Source organism: Xiphophorus hellerii, chromosome 6 (assembly GCF_003331165.1).
Source record: "Xiphophorus hellerii strain 12219 chromosome 6, Xiphophorus_hellerii-4.1, whole genome shotgun sequence".
Lineage (NCBI taxonomy): Eukaryota > Metazoa > Chordata > Actinopteri > Cyprinodontiformes > Poeciliidae > Xiphophorus > Xiphophorus hellerii.
In genome coordinates, this window is record NC_045677.1 from 712,005 (window position 1) to 733,655 (window position 21,651).

Here is a 21,651-nt window from a genome sequence, read left to right on the forward strand (position 1 = left end):
AATGAATGAATGAATGAATGAATGAAAATACTTTATTTATCCCAGAGCAAAATTCACATTTCATTACAACCCATCCAAAGAACAAACACACAAACACCTCGGACATGATATGAGTAGACAGGCGCCTGAGGCTGCAGCCCTGGAGGACCCCGCCCTTTAATAGATGAAAATGACATCATTAGATAAGATGAGAGAAAAAAATCATTTCTCACACTGTGTCCAATCAGACGAAGTGTGGGGTTGCAAAAAACCTCTGCACATAAAGCAACTTAGATAACATGAGTATGGGGAGCCAGGGAAGGCAGTGAGTTTAGGGTGTGTGTGTTTAGTTGCAGTGTGTATGTATGCATGTGTAAAATAAGTCTTTAAGTCAGTCCTTAATCTCCCACTGATGATTGATAAAGCATCATCAGCGGCCTCAGTAGGGAAGGACAAGAGAGAGTTTGTTGTTTACATCACATCCAGGAGGATTTGATTTAGTCAGCCTTCCAAGCCCAACTCTGATTCAGATAATAGCAATTGTTTTGGGTCAGACTGACTCCATGAATTTTCACTTGCCTTAGAGTCTCACTGGTGCAACTCAATGGTGAAATTCGAAACACCTGAAATGGTCAGTCCAGCCGAGCCAAGCGAGTAACTTCTCTAATGACGATTCCATCTCACCAGGGAGTTGGATGTGGCCCGTCACTCTCAGCAAGAATCACATCCAGTTTGTGGTTCTGGTCAGCCTCGTAAGGCAGCCTCTCAAAGGCCCAAACAGCTGCTGACATTTTACAAATTTCACAATGTGCCAGGTAAACGCCATCTCCCAAAAACAGAAATCCAATTATGTACACATCTTCAACATCCTTGACCGATGGGGTGGACAGACGCACCGTCTTCCCCCAGGAATCCAGTGTATCCACCAGCATGTGTCCCATCAGGGCAAGAGGACTCTCCTTTGCCCAGTCTTCTTGTCAAGGAAATTTGATTCATTGCATTGAGAGACCAGCTGACCAGATCCATAATTTGCAAATTCAGAAAATATGCAAAGAGAGGCTCAGAAAAGAATAGCCAGACTGGACACAAGAGCAAAGAGTAGGGGCAGATGAGGGAGGATCGGAGAGAAGAAAAAAGCATCCACTTTCACTGAGAGCAAGAAGAAAAAAAATGAAGAAAGAAAGAAAAACAATGTATATATGAAAATGTTTTTCAAGGAAAGGGACATGTCAAGATTGGAAACAGCAGTCTGTGTGGTTATGGCGCTAAATATTATCTCATGTTGGTATTATATGCTTTCAACATGGTTTGTTTTGTTGAAACAAGAAAATTTCTTGAAAAAAATAACACATGGCCATGTACTTAATAAAAACCTTTAAATATGGTTCATCATTGCTGTATGACAGAGACTCAGCCCTGTCATGTATTAATGCATCTCAATACTGTACCTGGTGCTGCCATTTGTTTTATTCGGTTTTCCTGATGATGTCCCTTTGATCTCAGACTAACAACTTTCTCACCTGAATTTAGCAGCACCATGATTGTAGGATTTTTAATAAACAAAAATGCTCCAATGGATTGGATATGAATTTGTTTTGTTGTTGTTTTTACAGTGAGAGAATGAGAGCCATGGAGGAGCAGATAGCCAGTCTAGCAGGACTGGTGCACCACGCCCTGTCCATGAAGTCAGATGTTCTAGGACAAAAGGAGGCTATCAGGTTTGTCTGTCTACAGAAGGTGCAATTTGGCATAATATGACAATTAATGGTGCAGCAATATTTTACATCAACCTGTTTTTAGCTTTACTTCATGTTATCACATTATTCCCTCAATACCTTGAGTGTTGCTTTGATTCTTTCATCCATGTTTGAGAAATTCTTTAAGGCCATGGCCATTCATCTGTGCAAAACACTTGAGTGGATCTAGCGCTGTCTTTGAGACACAGCTCCTCCTCTCAGCTGCAGTTTCCAAGCATAATTTAAGATGTTAAATATGAAAGTCAAATTTCTTGTATGTCATATTTGATATATAGCCTATATATACAGTATGTAGCAATTTTATAACAACTGAAGGTAATAGTTACTTGATTGTATTATGAAATGGCACTATGTGCCTGGAAAACACATAATACTGCCCCTTTGAAGTAAAAATACAGTTTTATTTATAAATGGGTATATCACATAGTACTCACTTTGAATAAGCTTCATTGAACCTTTCTGAAAATAGTGTGAATTTGTGTTTTCTAGTCAGAGTCCTGAAGACAAACTCCTCAGCAATCGACTTGGTGAGAAGTTATTTTCAGGTACACCAGCTAACTAAGGAACACTTGTTTTCTTCAGAACATCCTGAAGATGAATAAATCTTCTTTCTTGGCTTCCAGAGGCATTATCTGACTCAAAGGCCCCTGCTGCTCTGACTGAAAGCTTCAGCCCCACTCCTCTTGCCCTCGAGGTCTCCCCCTTTGATAGTGGACTGCGACACAACTTGATGTCTGTGAAGAGAAATATTTGTGAGCTGCGGCTGCAACTCAGCCAACTCAAGTGTTTACAGGTACTAAACTAAACATTTCAATACTTTATTGAGAGTTATCACAAGTATTTCTTTAAAATACCAAGTGCTGTAATTTGTTATCCATTTTTCTTCTCCGAAGAGTTTCTTGCGGCGCTAGTGGCTCGTATTTTTTGCGACAGTAGGCAGACAGGAAAGAGGGCGAGGAGAGGGGGGAAGACATGCAACGAAGGTCGGCGGGAGTCGAACCCGCGACGTCCACGTCGAGGACTAAGGCCTCCAAATGTGGGGCGTGCTAACCACCTGCGCCACCACAGCACGCCCTTTTCATCAATTTTTTACTTATTCTGTGCATCACCACTAACATGTAGTGAGCCACCCAAGAGAGTAATGGGTTGCTATAACAGCTATAATTTCGGTTATTTAGCCTAATATAAGAGAAAAAAAATAGATAACATTTTCAAAGAAAAAAAAAGTAGCTATGAGAAACCTAAAATATGTCTAAATTTACTTGCTATTAGGCTCTTGAATCGTTTATTTTTGGTTTTGTTATTTGTGTTCTTTAGTTTCTTATCTCTGTTAGATCTACCTTGTTTCTCGCTAAGTCGCTAAGCTGGCAACATTTCCTTAACCTGATCACAACCACACTTAAACCCTCTGCTCATCTGCACATTTGGGCACACCCTTCAGTATTTCTTGGCCCCGCCAACTTTAGTGGAAGAATGAACATCTGAGGTTTGACAGGAAAGCTGTGGGTCAGAGGAAGGTGGGATGTCTGTATGGCTGGAGACAGGAGAGGATGATGATGATGATGATGATGCGCTTGTTCCTGAACTGCACCTGCTGAAGAATGTGTTCAGTTCTATCCAGACTTCCATCTGTCTGATCCTCCTTTTGCTTGAAGCCTGACCACACATCTCTGATATTGTTCCTCTTCAGTTTATTCTCCAGCTTCTTCCTGTACTTCTCCTTGCTGACTCTAATCTTGACTTTGAGCTTCTTCTGTATACTCCTCAGTAACTCTGTCTCATTCCTAAAGACTCCTTGTTTCTGGTTTAACAGTTCCTTTAGGTCACTGGTGATCCAGTGACTCTATTCTGGTGGGGATGGTTCTGATCACACAGAAGTTTATATAGTCAGTCACACACTCAGTCATGGCACTGATGTCATCTCCATGTGGCTGGCAGAGAGTAGTTCAATCAGTTGCTTTAACTGAGGACCTCTTCTGCGTTCTGTGACCATTTCGTAATAGCCATCCTAACAGGTAGCCTCTTCACTAGGAGTTTGTATTCAGAGTAGAGAAAAACAAGATTATGTTCCGATTTCCCCAGAGAAGATCTTGGTTAGACCTTGGGTAGTCCTTGACATTAGCGGAAAACAGATCCAAAATCTTGTTTTTGTGGATGGAGCAGCTGACAAACTGGCGAAACGTTGGCAGTGTAGGAGAGAGTGAGGCAGATATTACCACAAATATGCTCTTTAAATCTCTGTCAGCTCGTAAAGCCTGGCAGCGAGATGTTGGAGTCGGGGATACAATCCTGCAGCCATGTCTCTGTAAAACACATTATGCTGCATTCCTTATACTCTTACTTAGTCCTTGTCAGGGTTTGAAGTTTGAAGTTCATCCATCTTATTAGCTAACAACCTCACGTTGCCTGTTACGATGGACGGTAGAGATGGTTTGAACTTCCTCCTTCTCTCTCTCCTCTTTGGCATCCACGATGCCTCCTTTTCAACTCCACTGGGATTTCTGGCTTCAGCTGTGGTACTATTTCAGCTTTTCAGATGTAGAACAGCTGCTCCCTGTTATAAACCACCCTCTAGCTATGGTTACACATCATTGCTATGTATTGCAAATTTTTTGCCCAGGTCCCTCTTGAAAATGAGATCTAGATCTCAACGGGGTTTACCTGATTAAATAAAGGAATAACAAAATGGCAAAAATAAAAATACAGCCAAAAATCAGTCCAACCACACAAAATTCAAAACAAGAAGGAATAGCTGTCCAAATAAGTTATTTTCCTCCCAAAAAAGCAGGAATGAATGTGTGAAAAAAAAAAAATCTCAATGAAAACAGAGAGCTACTCCAACGTGCTGCCACCGTCAGCAGCTCAATTCTAGGATCAGCAATTCTAGACGTAAGCAGCTGATGTCAGGCAACCAAATTTTGTGTTCCTTACTTCTACACTGAAGTGCTGAACTGCCAGACAGAGACATTTCCTGTGTCTTCCAGCTATCCAATATGGAGAGTGTGAGTTCAATGCTGCGTATGGCAGGTCCGGAGCTGGTGATGTTGATGTGTGAGAAGCTGGCCCAATTTGAGGATGCAGCATACAGACAGAGAGCTGAGATGGAGAAGGACAGGATCCACTACCTCACCTCCGAGGAGAAAATCCTCACACAGCTTAGGTAAGTGTGAATTTTCAAGATTTCTTTAAGTTTAGTTATGTATTTAAACACTTAAAGCTTCTGCCAGGTCCACAGGTGAACATTTTAATAACTACAGAATATTTACACCAGTAATAAAGCCATCCTGCTGGACCAGACCAAAGAAGTCATCAAATTATTGAGTTTCATTTTACTTCAGTTAATATGTTTAGGCTAGAAACCAATTATTTAGACATAAAATGATCAGTCACACACTCAGTCATGGCACTGATGTCATCTCCATGTGGCTAATTGGTTTCAAATGCTGAAAATGCAAATGCTGAACAAGCACTTCAGCATTTGCAGCTTGATGCGAAAAGGTGGTTATTTCACCTGGTCACTGCCTTCCTATGCAATTCCACTTGATTCAAATCTCTTCACAGACAGTCCATATGTTTCTAACACTTATTTTATTTCCACCGTTAAATTTTCTACTGGGCCAATTAGTGAACAGAAGAAGTTGTGAATGATGAGGTTGATTTTCTGCAGTGGTTTAGAATTGCTGTCTGTCTGCAGTTTTAGCAATTGCAGCGTATTTGGAAGCATGTTGGTCACACTTCCAAATATGTAATTGTCATGAAACGGTGTGGTGAGGGTTGGTGAGGCAGACGCAGCGGACCCAGGTAAGATGAATAATGAAATTTAATGATGAAAACACAGTCCAAACAACAGGCAGCTCGCACATAGACGCATCGACAAGACACTGACATTGACAAGGACCCGACAGAGACGCAGACACACAGGTGGCATTAAATGCACGGGAGGGTAATCACAGAAACGAGACACACCTGGGAACAATCAAGGGGAGGACAGAACAACGAAGAGACTCAAGGACACAGAAAACTCTAAATAAACACAGAAAAACATGGAACATGACAGTAATTAATGTTAACAGTCACCTGGCCCAGCACGGTGCACCTTGATTCACAGCAGAAGATGGTTGTTTACAGCAAAAGCAATTTGTGGTAAGCTTCATAGGGCCAAACTGGGGCCAAACGTTAGTGATGGGGTAAAATTTAAAACTTCAGCAGAGGTCACGTTTCTCAGGAAGCCACCGTTTCTCAGTATCTCAGGGCCCAGACCCTGCGCATGAAGCAAAGAGTAGAACAAGACACTGGTTTTTACCAGGCCAGTGGTTACCCTGTCTCTCACTATGGTCACAGCTCTTTTCCTATACTGGCACTGCAGAAGATTTTAACATACCTTCCCTTCTCAAAGTCCTGTATTGTCTATTGTGTTGGAGCTTGAATGTGAGATGGAGAATACACTCTTCATCACAGCTCCATAGAATAATGTTGTTAGAAGGGATTTTGTTTTCATTTTCTCAAAACATTCAGTCTCTGCCAAGCCATTTCAGCTTGATGCTTCTCCCTTTCTACAGCATGGTTCTTAATGCAGTGATGGGTGTGCTAATGTCATGACTGTCATGAGCCAGTTATCCATCCATCCATCCATCCATCCATTCATTTTGTAACACCTTTATCCCTAGTGGGGTCAGGAGAAGTGCTGGTGCCTATCTCCAGCTAACGTTCCGGGCGAGAGGCGGGGTCACCTGGACAGGTTGCCAGTTTGTCACAGTGCAATGAGCCAGTTAGTGCCAGGAAAAATAAATGGCTGCTTAGCAAAAACCAATCAATAGTGTGTTAAGCATTATTGTGACTAGGCATTTCAGCCTCCTAAGCTGCAATTTGTTTTGAATATTTTAGATCTGTTCTGCAAATAACATATACCAATGCACATTTGCTATCTTCATTTCATAATGGATAGGAAATGTGTAATGAAGAAAATGTCCATATTGCCTTTAGATTACAATGGATTCTTTAACAGACGTTCATTCTTTTAGCAGAGTTTAAGTCTAATTGATTTCAAACAATGCTTCAGTTTCTTTTTAAAACTGTAGTTTTCACTGTTTGTGATACTCAGATACTGTCACAACAGATATTTACTGTGTGGTTACAAGAGCTTCTTCTACTCAAGCATCTATGACAGGTATTGAAAAAGCTAGTCTAACCATAAATAGACATTATCTTGTAACAATTACAAAAGATCTTAATTTAGTCATCAAAATATTGATGATTAATTGAAAATAACAGTGAACACTTATTTTCCAAAGCTTGCTTGGGATTTTAGTCCTAATCCTGTTTTTTTCTGTTTTATTACATATTAAATATGTTCTCTCACTTGAGGTTCAGTGAACAGGAAGCAGCAAAACAGACCTATTTTGGGCATGATTTCAGAAGATCCTTTCGACATTTGCATGCTTGTTTTGATGTCATGCTCAGTGGCGGAACTGCAGCTGAATTAAAATCATTGGTGACATGCAAGAAAGAAAAAAAAAACATGAACAGCACAGTCACAACTGTAGGCATACAGAAACTGGGAGGACCCATATTGTTAAAAATAGAGGCGTAGGGTGGGAGGTGATTTGATCCAGTGTGACATGGTCTTCCAGAGATGTCAGAGCTCATTCTGATGTTAGCATGCTACACATTAAGTCCAGACCTCGGATGACTTCACTAGCAGAGGGCTGAGATTTATTGAGGACCACAAGTGGGAGTCTTTGGATTAGTGTGATGCAATCACCTCTCTAGACACTAAATCAGATCCAACATTATTAGGAGAAATACCAATGTGCCAAGCTAACTCTGGCTTCAGTCGTAAACTTTTCTACAGGAAATGATGGCTGAAGAAAATCTCAGTAAATATCAGTGTCAACTTGTCTGCATTAGTTAATAAACTAGTTTATTTACGGCTGAAAGTTGAGGCACTGCAAACCTTTCAGTAGACTTCACATCTCTGTGTGTGTTTTCATGATGCATCATTCTGCACTGTGTCCAGCCTACTACACTTTAACATTTCAAGGATGATCAGACTGAATTGGGTTTTATTCAGGTTGTGATGGCAGTATGCCGAGTCTGTAGCCATTTATTTTTCAAATGAATGTTATACTAAAGGGAAGAGCACTTTCTGCTAGTGGTTTAGGTTGCCTCAGACTACTTTATTTGTTCACACTGTAGCATGATATCTCAGTAGCATGATTTTAGTTGGATGTTTCAAGCTCATATAATTGTATAGGCAGAAATAAATATTGATTGCTGAAGTATATTCATACATATGTGGCTGAATGTAGAATTAATAAGCCAAGTAGTATTGGTTTTTGTAACCACATACTCAAGCTTTATTTCTTTAAAGCTGCACTATGCAACTTTTATAAAGAATATATATTTTTACATATTTGTTAAAACTGTCACCATGTTGTGGCAATTTGTTATGAGACAGATAATCTGTGAAAGGATCGATGTCATCCACCTCCTCCATAAGTTATTATTGTCCACTGCAGACAATAATAACTTGTTTTTGTTTTTTCCCGACCAAAAACAACCAATGAGAGCCAGGGGGAGGGGCTTAATACTGTCCCTCAACCTCATTTACTTTCTGCTAAAAGTGCTAATGGCTAATGACAACTTACACTGCAGCAAAACCATTTATCTATGAGGGGCCGTTTAGGACAAAATTTACGTTTTGTCTCTCACACACTACCAAAAAGTCTCGCATACTCCAAAAAAGTAGCCACGCACACTCCAAAAAATTACGTTTTGTCTCTCACACACTACCAAAAACTCTCGCATACTCCAAAAAAATAGCCTCGCACACTCCAAAAAATTACGTTTTGTCCCTCACACACTACCAAAAACTCACGCATACTCCAAAAAAATAGCCTCGCATACTCAAAAAAATTACGTTTTGTCTCTCACACACTACCAAAAACTCTCGCATACTCAAAAAAATTACATTTTGTCTCTCACACACTACCAAAAACTCACGCATACTCAAAAAAATAGCCACGCACACTCAAAAATTACTCACGCACATTCAAAAAATACTCAAATTGCGTATACACACACTACTAAAATGTCACACACACACACAAACGTTAACTTTCTCGCTCACATACACTACTATCAGCTCGCTCACATACACTGTACTAACAGCTCGCACATTCACAAACGTTAACTTTCTCGCTCACATACACTGCTAACAGCTCGCACACACACAGACGTTTATCTCTCACATACACAAGACTAAAGTTGAACACACACACAGTACTAAGACTCGTTTTATGTATGTGTGAGAGCGAGACTTTTTATGAATGTGTGAGAGCGACACTCTTTATGAATGTGTGAGAGCGAGACTCTTTTTGAATGTGTGAGAGCGACACTCTTTTTGAATGTGTGAGAGTTGTCACGGAAGAGGCGGGGCATAATTTTTGGATCAAACTGCGCATGCGTAGATCCTAAACTATAAGTTTCGATTGTTGACTCACTGTATGTTCTATTACTTAGTATATTTGTGCTTTTAAATATATATAGAACGTTTAACTTTCTTGTAGATTAAATGTGCTATAGAAATAAATGAATCTGATTGATTGATTAAAAATAGCAAAATTGCTGTAGTACAATCTGTCCACTGGGTGCCAGTATTACAGGAATTATTAACCGGCGCCAACTAGTGCCGAAGAAGAAAGAGTTTGCTATACCGAACATGGCTAACTCTAATTCGAAACGAGAGAGAATTGGTCAGGCAGCTGCCATTTTAAACACCATTCTATCTTCTCCGGAGGCAACCAGCACTTTGACAGGCGCATTAAACGATTCAACGACTGCCCGCAGTGCTACAATCTGGCACCCAGTGGACAGATTGTACTACAGCAATTTTGCTATTTTTAATCAATCAATCAGATTCATTTATTTCTATAGCACATTTAATCTACAAGAAAGTTAAACGTTCTATATATATTTAAAAGCACAAATATACTAAGTAATAGAACATACAGTGAGTCAACAATCGAAACTTATAGTTTAGGATCTACGCATGCGCAGTTTGATCCAAAAATTATGCCCCGCCTCTTCCGTGACAACTCTCACACATTCAAAAAGAGTCTCGCTCTCACACATTCATAAAGAGTGTCGCTCTCACACATTCATAAAAAGTCTCGCTCTCACACATTCATAAAACGAGTCTTAGTACTGTGTGTGTGTTCAACTTTAGTCTTGTGTATGTGAGAGATAAACGTCTGTGTGTGTGCGAGCTGTTAGCAGTGTATGTGTGCGAGAAAGTTAACGTTTGTGTGTGTGTGTGTGACATTTTAGTAGTGTGTGTATACGCAATTTGAGTATTTTTTGAATGTGCGTGAGTAATTTTTGAGTGTGCGTGGCTATTTTTTTGAGTATGCGTGAGTTTTTGGTAGTGTGTGAGAGACAAAATGTAATTTTTTTGAGTATGCGAGAGTTTTTGGTAGTGTGTGAGAGACAAAACGTAATTTTTTTGAGTGTGCGAGGCTATTTTTTTGGAGTATGCGTGAGTTTTTGGTAGTGTGTGAGAGACAAAACGTAATTTTTTTGAGTGTGCGAGGCTATTTTTTTGGAGTATGCGTGAGTTTTTGGTAGTGTGTGAGGGACAAAACGTAATTGTTTTGAGTGTGCGAGGCTATTTTTTTGAGTATGCGTGAGTTTTTGGTAGTGTGTGAGAGACAAAACGTAATTTTTTGAGTGTGCGAGGCTATTTTTTTGGAGTATGCGTGAGTTTTTGGTAGTGTGTGAGGGACAAAACGTAATTTTTTGGAGTGTGCGAGGCTATTTTTTTGGAGTATGCGAGAGTTTTTGGTAGTGTGTGAGAGACAAAACGTAATTTTTTGGAGTGTGCGTGGCTACTTTTTTGGAGTATGCGAGAGTTTTTGGTAGTGTGTGAGAGACAAAACGTAAATTTTGTCCTAAACGGCCCCTCATATTTATCTGCTGTTAACGGTGGCTATGCTAACTAGCCTGAGCATTCACAACAAGATGTACTGACAGGAAAAAGCTGTAGTGGCAGCAGAGAGCAAGGCGAGAGGGAGGAGCGCTAAGACCCGCCTCCAGGCTCTGAGTGGATGTTTCTAGTTAGAACTCAAAGCACCAGGAGAAAACAGCAGAGCTTGATTTTTAGATAGATATTTTTTAATAAACAAATATAAAGTGTGACCTACATGTTCTTTGGATATGTTCTGATGGCAACCAGAGAACCTTCCTGCCCACAGTACCACCATCCACAATGATTCCTTGAAGATACTTGGATGATATGAATTATGATGACATTTAATTTTCCTTTGAAATGAGCAAAGTATTTTTTAATTGAATTGAATAAAACATTGAGCACATTAAATAACTTATGGTTTTCAAAGACTGCTGGATACCCAGGGCCACTTTAATACAATTTCACCACCCAACCTACACAGGTTAAATCCTGCAACTTGTCCTACTTTTGGTCAGATGGTCAGAGGGTCTGAGCTCTCTGCGATTTAGCAATGACTACTAGCTCAAGGTTTAGACTCTATTGAAGTTTAAAATTTGACCAAATTGATAGTAATTGCCCATATTTAATACTCATGTTCAAAGCTGTGAAGCTTAACGGTAAATTGCCTGCACTGTTAACAACCATCCTCCACATTAAGAGAGAAGTGCTGATCCAAATGAGGCTGTTAATGTGAAAGGTGTAGTATTATGTTTTCCCAGCAAAAAGTGCCATTTTGTAGCTTAATCAAGTAACTATGTTACCTTCAGTTGTTATACAAGGCTACATATATCAAATATGACTTAAAAGAAATTTGCCTTACTGATTAAAATTGTGCCTCTGTCTCTTTAAGAACTCCTGCTCTTTCTGAAACTCCACCTTCAGGAAGTCATCACAACATGGCTCCTCTATTAACCTTTTAACAACATTTTTACTGAGAAGAAGCTCCTATAATGAGCTCAACTGATGGGCAGTTCCTACAGGTGTCTGCTAATTGCTGCTGGCTAGTCTGAAGGAGCTGAGTGGGGGAGCTGCACCCAGGCATTTTGGACAGCTAAATGGTTGCCATTGGAGGTTAAAGGATTTCTCAAAAATGCTTAAAATACTCAAGGCAACACTCCAAGTATGTTTCTGATGAGGGAATAACATTACAACACAATGTAAAGGAGCGATGGTAAAAAAAAACAAGAGTGACAGAGAAAACAAGAGTTGAATAATCCTCCAGCTTAGCTTGAAGTTCATACCAGCTTTCTTGTTGCACCATATAGAATTAAAATGTTTGTCAGAATTTAAGACAAAGTGTTATAGTGATTCCACCTCTATGTTAAACCTTCATTAGAAGAACACCAAGAAAAACTGTGGAGGTCCCTAAGGCTTGTCTCTGCTACCATCTGCTGTGCAGAAAAAGCCATCACATGCTGATTTCCCCACCTTAGCTGTCTTGTTCCTCCCACAGTGAACTGGAGGACTTTGTGGAGTGCTTGGAAAGCTCCTCTTCTGTCCATGGCCAGCTGTCCTTCACCCTCAGAGATGTGGAGGAGGGAGCAGTCAGCCTGCGAAGGCTTGGAGAGGCTCTGGCTGTCCTCAAAGGTTGATCAGTTCCACCGGACCCACACATCACTTCATTTGGCCAACAAATCAGAGTTTGAGTTTTCCATGTAAATTCTGCCACTGCATTGGCATATGTCATGTTACTTTTGGTGGTAAAATGGTACACACAGAGACACTTCAAAATATTATTGATATAATTCCAAGCTAAAAAATACAGGTACAATATGTTTTGTTTTTCTTCTCTAGTCACATTTGATGTCTCATGAGTGTATGTTTCTGTATGTATGTTTGGTCTCTCTGCCAGGAGAATTCCCAGTGCTGCAGGCAAAAATGCGCTCAGTGCTCAGACTGGAAGTGGAGGCAGTGCGCTTCCTGAAAGAAGAACCTCACATGATGGACTCCATGTTGAAAAGGGTCAAAGTGCTGACTGAATCTTTTAGCTCTCTCCGCAGGTATTCACCAACATTTTCTGTGGTAAAGCTATTCTGTTCTGAAAAAAGTTGACTTTCCCTCTTTTGTCATTTGCTTTAAATAGACTTGTGTCCGATTCAGCAAGATCCATTCAAGTGGAGCCTCTGAAAGTACACAACCAGGAAAAAGCAACGACTCAGAGCACACGCAGTTCACCCAAACCACAACCTCGGCACTCAGTCAAAGGCCCCCCACCCAGGAGCCAGGCTGAGGCCAGTTCAGGAGCCTCAGCGTCCCCCAGCAGAATGAAGAGCACAGTCACCTCCAATCAACACAACAGCTCTCCTCCGACAACCAGTCATGGACTAGATTTGATCAGTGTAGTCAAGGTATCATAGAAAATATGGGCTTCACTACAGATACTATAGCTGGTCAAACATCCCTACAATTTATGATCCTTTTAGTTTCCTGTTTAGATTTTGTTATTCTGCTAGTTTTATACCAAGAAGGGGTAGGCAATGTTGCCAGAAAATGATACCACAATATACTTTTTAAAAAAGTCAATAACAATATCACACATGATATTCCTCATTTTCTGCTTCTTCTCTTTTGGGGGGATGGGCCGATCTTTTTGGGGTTTTTTTTAACTTACCTTTAAAAAGTCACTACTTTAAAAAGTATTCATATATAAATATATACAAAATCATACAATATGTTTAATACATCAAGGAAATACAAAACAGATAAATAGAAATGTAAACTAATCTGTCTGAAATCAGCTACCAAATGGAAATTAAAATATTTAAATACACAAATGAAACAAACTGTTGCTATTTAACCTAACATTAGTTTTACAAGATGTTAAAAAGTGTTACCCACTCACAAACATTATGTGCGAAACTAAGAATCTTGTTTTAATACAAAAGGAAATCTTCCGTTTATGTGATGGTGGTGATGGTGCTAGGAGTTTGCCCTGGAACCGGTGGTTTGCTGGTTTGATCCCAGCTCTACCTCCCTCTGTTGTTGGGTTCTTGGACAAGACACTTTGTCCACCAGGTGGTGGTCAGAGAGCCGGTGGAGTCGGTGCATGGCAGCCTTGCCTCTGGCTGCTGTGGCTACTATCCAGTAGCTTACTGCCATCAGCTTGTGAATGGATGATGCATGTCCACAGTGTATCATTTTGCTTTGGAACCTGATAACACACTCACTTCATTTTTCTGTTCATCACCCAGTGTTACCCTGTTCTCTCTCATCTACAGAATATACACAGACCAACTCCAGAGGGCAGTGTGTGTGTAGACATCAGGAGCGTAAACCAGTCCAGTGCCAGCCACGACCCCCAGCAGGAGAGTAATGATCCCAGTCACAGCCAGTCAGTCCACCTTCAGGAGACACCAAACACTGATACAAAATCTATAGTGGATGTGCCAGAGTACACTGCCTCAGGATCGAAGTCTCCCTCCGCATCAACGTCACAGCAGAATACTCCTGTGGAGTTGATACATGGAGGTAGGCCTGTAGAATCAGTGTTAGTACAGTAGAACTGTACTTCAGACTGCTCCCCTTCTTATAATGATTTTCTTCTGCTTTTTGGTTGCCTAAATGCTTGTTTTAATTTCAAAGGGATGACCAGTTCAGGAGGCGCTGAAATGTATACTGAGGACAGACGGGGTTTTTCCCTCAGTCCATCTAAATAAGAAGGCTTAGAGCCACAAATATTACCTTGAAAAGCACATCTTAGAATTTTTACAGTCAATGCTGCAGGAAATCTGTTGTAATTTTTAAAGAGCAACTTTTTTTTCTCCATATTTTCAGATTTTTATATAAAGAAAAACATAAAACTTTTTTTAAAGGATTATGGCTACATTTTCTTATGTGGGACTTTGACATTTGCACATATCTTCCCACTTAACGACACCCAACAAGAGAAATGGATGTAAATAAAAATGACTGGTAATTTTAGTATCATTTTGTTGTGAGAATTAAACATAACAATTTCATGAGGAAATTGAAAAATTATCTCAAACCTGCTGTAGAGGCTAAGCCAAAGCTTTAAGCCCCTGAGGTGGTACACCGGGGTAAAGTTGACACGCCGATCACTTATCCGCTGATTGAAATGAGAGCCGTCCTTGATGTTAGTCCAGATAATCCATTTATTTCCATGACTCAGCAATCATCATCTTATTTCCTTTGTACAACAAGTCATTCCTCTAACATGTTGTCAATAACACCTCTAACATAGTTCCAGCCATCCACACAGCATTAATTCAATAGCATTGCGTCACGTTAATATTGCGTTGCGTTGTGTTGCGGTCAAAAATTGTTTCCCCCTTTCGGGTGGAACACACCTGTCTTCATCAACACCGCATGCTACCTAAATAGACAGCTGACAGATCATGTGACCCAAACCATTTAGAATACAGAAAGGCATAATCTGCTCCTACACACCGGCCCCTAATTGTTATGGCAGGCATACATAACAATTATACAATAACAATAGGAGCAAGTGAATACATATCTGTTGATTTACACCCCTTGTATCAAACAAAGTTTGGTAACAGGTCTTTCAATAATATTGTTCTTTGTCTGCAGTTTTACAGATCGCACCATGCCTTTTTTATTTAATGATGTTCCTTGATAAGTGGCTCCACAATCAAACACCACTCTTAACGAACCCTTTTTTGGGTGAAAAACACCATGGTGAGGAATGTACCATACTTTCCCAACTGTACCTTTCAACTGTTGATCTGGTACTTGCTCGGCATAACCTTTTTCAATAACATCCTGGAGGCAACTTGAATATTCCTTATGAAGTCGAGGGTCATTTACGAACCTCCTTCTTAATCCAAGTATCCTCTGCTTGGCTACAGAGTAGCTATTTGGTAGCGTAGCATCTGTGTTCTTAAAGGGTAGTTTCAGACAATATCTCTTATCCTGTAAAATTGAAGAGGATTCCATGATTTCCATAAAACGAATGTCTGCCCTTGACATTTCAGTTTTCTCTGAGGTTTTCTCATTGAAGTCATGGTCATACTGTTTGTTGAGCAGGAACTCCAAGTTAGATACAGAGATTTTGTTTACTAGAGCAGAACGTGGCTTCACTTCAGTACTGCTGTTATTTCCATCTTCATTCAATAGACCATTGATCACCCAGCCCAACACTGTCCTTGTAGCATATGGGCCATCTCCACAGCTGTTGACCACTTCCCAAGGCTCTAGTATCTTGGGAGCGTTGGTTCCTATCAACAAGTCAACATTAGCTTTTATGGTGGGGATTTGAACCTTTGACAAATAAGGCCATCTTTCTATTTCTGCAGCAGTAACAATATTATCTGAAGTAACTGGCATTTGCTTCTGCGTAAGGACTTCTGGCAGAGGATGAAAGTTGTTTCCATTCAACCCTGATACCTCAATGCCAGATAATGAATAAGCAGTAATAACCCTTTCCTGCCCCATTGTTTTTAAGAGAAAGTTAGTCCTTTTCCCTGAAATGTCTAATCTTTGCATAAGATGTTCTGAACAAAATGTAGCTGTACTACCAGGATCTAAAAAAGCGTATGTCTGTATGACATCCACTCCCTTGGTAGATTTTACTTGTACTGGAATAATGGACAGAATACAGCGACTCTTTCCGGCCCCTGTATGTCCACATGTCTGGGGAAGAGATGATGGTTTAACTCCTGTTGGCTCTTTTACTGGTTCAGGTTCAGAATTTGCCTTTGGAATATGCAACACAGTTGGGTGTCGTTGATCACAAATTTCACAGATTAAACGTTTATTACAATCTCTGCTGATGTGACCAGTACACAAGCATCCAAAACAAATCCCTTTGTCCTTCAAAAGACGGATTTTTTCTCTGTGTTTCTTGTTTTTAAACTGTTGGCATTTATCCATAAAGTGAGCACATGAACAATAATGACAGTATGGCCTTTGTGTCTTTGATCCATCTTCAGAGTAATCCACTGATGTTGCTGTGGTAGCAAAACTACTCCCTTTACTTCTGATTCTTGACTGTAGCTTGAAGCTGCTGGAAGACCTCAGGCCAGCTGTATGTTGTGGTGCATACACTTCAATGTCACCAAAAATTGGATCAGACAAGATCCTCACATGTTTCTCCAGAAATACAACCAAATCAATAAAATGAGCTCTGTGGTCGTATGACTCCAAAATATCATGAGCAACAGCCCTCCATCTCTCTCTGAGTTTGTATGGTAGCTTAGAAATGACCATTTTCATGTTACTTGGCATATCCAACTCCTGCATATAATGAAGTTCTTCCATCACATTGCAACATCCTCGTAGAAACAAAGCATAAGCTTGTAGAGCTTTAACGTCCTCTGATTTTATTGATGGCCAGTTCAGAGCTTTGTTTATATAAGCAGTTACTATTTTGTATTCATTTCCAAAATGTTCCTGCAGAAGACCCTTTGCTACAATGTAGCCACGTTCAGGATCCATATGCTGGCAGCTGCGGACCAGTTCCTTAGGCTGTCCTGCAGTGAACTGCTCCAAATAATACAGACAGTCAGCTTTACTGGCTTTGTTTTCCACTCCTTGTTCAAACGCTTTAATGAAAGCTTTATATTGAAATGGATCTCCTTCAAACACAGGAATGTCTCGTGGTGGTAAAGACAGTAGATGCTGTTGATGCACAAGTGCAGCAGTTATTTCATTTTGCTTATGCATAATAGTGACAACATCTCCATTTTGAACTTGATCAGTTTGATTATTTATCCTTTGTCTGGTTTGATTTCCACAAACAGTTGTTACATCATGTTGCAAAACATGTGATTTTTGTAAGTCCATTTGATCATGTGCATCAAAATACTGCTTGCTCATAGAACTTTTCATTTCAGTCTGTTTTGGTCGCACATCCATTGTTTGCAGTTTGGTTTGTGTTGGTACTGCATTTCTTTGCTGCGTTACTTTACATGCTGCAGGATAGTAATCCTTTGCCATGACATTAAGAGTTTTATCTGATGTCAGTTTCCTTTTTTCCCCTTCAAAATAAGAGTTCATTCCGTCAGTTTGTGCACGGGAAAGACACTGTTCATCAGAAGCCTGCAGAACTGCCAACTTTGCAGTAGACGCAGCTAGCTCAGTTTCTAGCTCAAGCTGTTCCTTTTTCCTTTTTATCAGTTGCTCCTGTTCCTCCAGTGCATGACGTTCCTTCAAAACAGCCATTCTTGCAACCAGTGCAGCTCGCTCTGCTGCAGCTTTTATTTGTGCAGAGGAAGTTGTACTTGACCGATTGCTGGTAACACTTTTGTTGTAATGTTTACTCACATTGGAAACACTATCATTAGGCCTAATATCATCGTTATCCAACCCATGATTAATATCAGCACCACTAATTAAATGACCAGCACTTTCATTTTTAGGTTCATCGTTTTCTTTTGATTTAACCCATCTTTTCACATTTTCAGCAAATTCATCAGTGAACAACATTTTTGCTTTAAACCATATTTCATGTTTTTCTTTCTCCTCAACCGGCAATAAATTCATTAATGAATCATGCATACATCTTATTTCAACACACAAGTCATTGTACCCATCAAGAGACGTTTGACCTTCTGAAACCAAACCATTTTGCATCAACTCTTGTATCTTTTTCTTTAAACTGCTAGCTTTATTTAGCTTAGCCTTTCTACCAGCTTGCAATCGATCTAACCGATCAGCAATTGCTTTAGCAGAAAGTTTAACCACTCGTTTGCCCGTTTGTGTGTCACAACTGCTGGTCAGAAAGTCCTGGTTGTCAGCAGTAGATGGCGCACTAGCACCCGCTGGTAAATCCACGTCCGCTATGCAATCCTCCATAATAAAAGTCCGTCAGTCAATAGATTGCAACCAGTTAATTGATACAAAGTTAATTGTTCCTCCACTTCAGCAACCAATGCATTGGATTTATGCCATTATGTGTGCACACGTTTCGATTTAGATTCAGATGGCCATCTTACTAAGTGTAGCGCTACACATACCTATTCGATGCATGCATTTCAAATCCAGCAACAAGGAAATCCAGGTGTCCTCCTGAACGCCGATCCTGTCCGACGTCACCCCAGGCTGCAGATGAGCTGATGCCAATCAGCTGACGCTCCGTTCCCAACAAACAGGCTCCGTCTGCGTCCCTCGTCGTAGACAAACGCCATCCAAAGTTCTTTTCCCACGATCAATTCTTGTCATAAACAATTTTTGACTTTTATGTAGAGGCTAAGCCAAAGCTTTAAGCCCCTGAGGTGGTACACCGGGGTAAAGTTGACACGCCGATCGCTTATCCGCTGATTGAAATGAGAGCCGTCCTTGATGTTAGTCCAGATAATCCATTTATTTCCATGACTCGGCAATCATCATCTTATTTCCTTTGTACAACAAGTCATTCCTCTAACATGTTGTCAATAACACCTCTAACATAGTTCCAGCGATCCACACAGCATTAATTCAATAGCATTGCGTCACGTTAATATTGCGTTGCGTTGTGTTGCGGTCAAAAATTGTTTCCCCCTTTCGGGTGGAACACACCTGTCTTCATCAACACCGCATGCTACCTAAATAGACAGCTGACAGATCATGTGACCCAAACCATTTAGAATACAGAAAGGCATAATCTGCTCCTACACCTGCATTTGTTATTATACGTTCTTTTAAAACTTCAGTTTTGTTTTTTTTATCAGTTTGAGTCAAAGTTATTAAGAGCCACTATGGAAAGTCCAAAGAGCCAGTTGTGGCTCCAGAGCCACAAGTTGCAGATCTTTATGTGTATAATGACAAGTTTAAATATTAAAAAGTACCATACAATTTAATATTTATAGCCCAGGCCTATTTGCAGTGTCTGCTGATAGGGTTAGGGGTTTAGCTATGTTTATAGCAGAGAGACTAAATTTAGTGATTTCCCCAAGCATATTTACTATCACAAATTATAATGAATATTTGTTTCATTTTCCAGAATATCTTTTTAGCTGGAAATATTTTTATAAGTATTAGTCAGCCTTTTAATAAACACTTACTATATGTGTTTGTTAATAACTCAGATATTTCTGAAACCCAGAAAGACACATTTTTAAAGCAAAGTGTTGATGTGGAGTCCAGGGAGAGAAGAAGTTCAAACACAGGTAAAATTGTAAATAGTAAGATATATTTACCTTTTAAATATGTTATCATCTATTACTTAGCTATGTTTAATTTGTTCCATAAAGATGTTTTCATTGTCAATCGCTGTATTGTGCATTATTTGGTAACAAGGAAATAAACCTCATCATACTTACATCAGAGAAAGATGGAAACTGAGAGAGGTTCATGTGTCCCACCATTGTGCCAAAACTTTATGTTCCAGTAAACACAGGAGGATATGTGGATTTAAAATAGTAACTGTCAAAGCATTCTTAAAAATGAAATGCTTTAACATTTCTATTGCTTTGTAGACGTTGCTGATCCACCTCCAGCTGTTTGTCCACAAGCAGAGAGCAGCAGGCGGCCGCAGGCGGAGAAACCCCGCCGCTCCACCGACAAGAGGCAGGCCAGCAAGTTCCCTCCTCCCCCACAGAGGTCAGTGGATTGACATGCATCAGAAGACGACCCTGACAAACAAAGAACTACCAGTCCTTTTTACACATTTTATTCTGTCTGTTGTGGTTTTTATTTCCAGTGTCTTTTCTTCGTTTAGGTCAGGAGAACCAGTCACCATCACCTCCAGAGAGACTGATGGGATTCAGGTAGGCACAAAAACCAGGAAATGGAAGGTGAACGTTACAGTGAGTTTTATTTATGAAACACAAAACTAACACAGCAAAACAGTAAATTAGAAATGACGAAGAAGAAAAGAACAAACAAGATTGGACAGTTTTTCAACAGAACAGTAAATCCACGTTTCTCTGCTCTGCTTGAATGAGTTCAGTGAGTCAAACTCTGGGTTTCTGTAAAACTCTTTGTGTTTAGTTTTTCCTCAAAGATGCAAGATTTTAATATTATCTAAAGATAGCATAATGTGGTCATTAACTAATACTACTTACTAGGATACTGTGCAAATACATCAAGACTCAAATGACTCATAACCTTTTTCAAATCACACTTAGTATCAAGTATTTTAGCATTGATAACCTACATTAAACCATGTTATATAGACAAAAATTGTTCACCTTGGACCTTTTTCTGTGTTTTATTCAGAAAATAAAACAAGAATAGCATTTGTGACAAGTTATCAGTCTTATAACCTGTCACAAATGTAAGCAAGAATGTTTGGTGAATTTTTCATGGGTTAGGATTATGGTTGGTAATAAATTTGATAAAATCCCAAATCATGAATTTCTCTCTTTTAAATTCTGCCACAATCTCAAGAAAACTTGAGGCTTTTACCTGTGAAAATTTGGCCAAATCTACTGAAAGTTGCTACATTCTCATTCAGAAGATTAAAAATGACATCTTTATTGTGGCAGGCAACAAGTTAAATGAATGCTAAAGGTCAGAGCTGAGGCTTCATGTGCATCACAAAGTACTTTTATTTAGATTCTGTGATCTTAAATCACAATGTGTACATTTATTTTTAGATCTACTTGGCCAGAGTTGTTTTCAGTGTCTCAGATATTATTTGCTCTGTTTTTACTTATGCATTTGTTGATGCTCAATTCCAAATTTTTCTTGAAATCCTTTTTTTTTGCGTGGTTGTTTGTGCTACTAATTAAATGCGACCGCAATCAGACTTCAGTGTGAATGGTTTATCCCCTCAAAGTGACCCGTATGCACAGAAGAAGAAGGTCACAATGCAGCACTCTGTTTATGGAAGTATTATTCAGCAATGGGGACGAACATGAGTGTCACAAAATCATAACAAGGGGAAGGAAGATAATAAAAAGGAAGCACAACCAGTAGCAGTGGCCTTTAGTGGAGCATTAACTGCAGCTTCTTTAGAGAAGTCTGTTTGGATGTGGAGGTGGACCAGGATGTGGGATTGTGATG

At 39.8% G+C, this 21,651-nt stretch overlaps 1 protein-coding gene across 7 annotated transcripts in view; it reads left to right on the forward strand.

The window, feature by feature from the left end:
• The window catches only part of LOC116721426 (sickle tail protein homolog), a 47,621-nt gene that overhangs the window by 17,470 nt on the left and 8,500 nt on the right, over positions 1-21,651 (forward strand). For 3 of the 7 annotated variants that reach the window (XM_032565133.1, XM_032565127.1, XM_032565132.1), the window contains exons 8-18: positions 1,593-1,697; positions 2,226-2,281; positions 2,360-2,529; positions 4,721-4,896; positions 12,197-12,330; positions 12,596-12,743; positions 12,827-13,091; positions 13,962-14,211; positions 19,731-19,811; positions 20,121-20,244; positions 20,363-20,438. In XM_032565133.1, coding sequence (XP_032421024.1) covers positions 1,593-1,697; positions 2,226-2,281; positions 2,360-2,529; positions 4,721-4,896; positions 12,197-12,330; positions 12,596-12,743; positions 12,827-13,091; positions 13,962-14,211; positions 19,731-19,811; positions 20,121-20,244; positions 20,363-20,438 — 1,585 coding nt within the window. The remainder of the gene's footprint in view (positions 1-1,592; positions 1,698-2,225; positions 2,282-2,359; positions 2,530-4,720; positions 4,897-12,196; positions 12,331-12,595; positions 12,744-12,826; positions 13,092-13,961; positions 14,212-19,730; positions 19,812-20,120; positions 20,245-20,362; positions 20,439-21,651) is intronic. The other 4 variants (XM_032565129.1, XM_032565134.1, XM_032565128.1 and 1 more) reach the window with 3 other exon arrangements.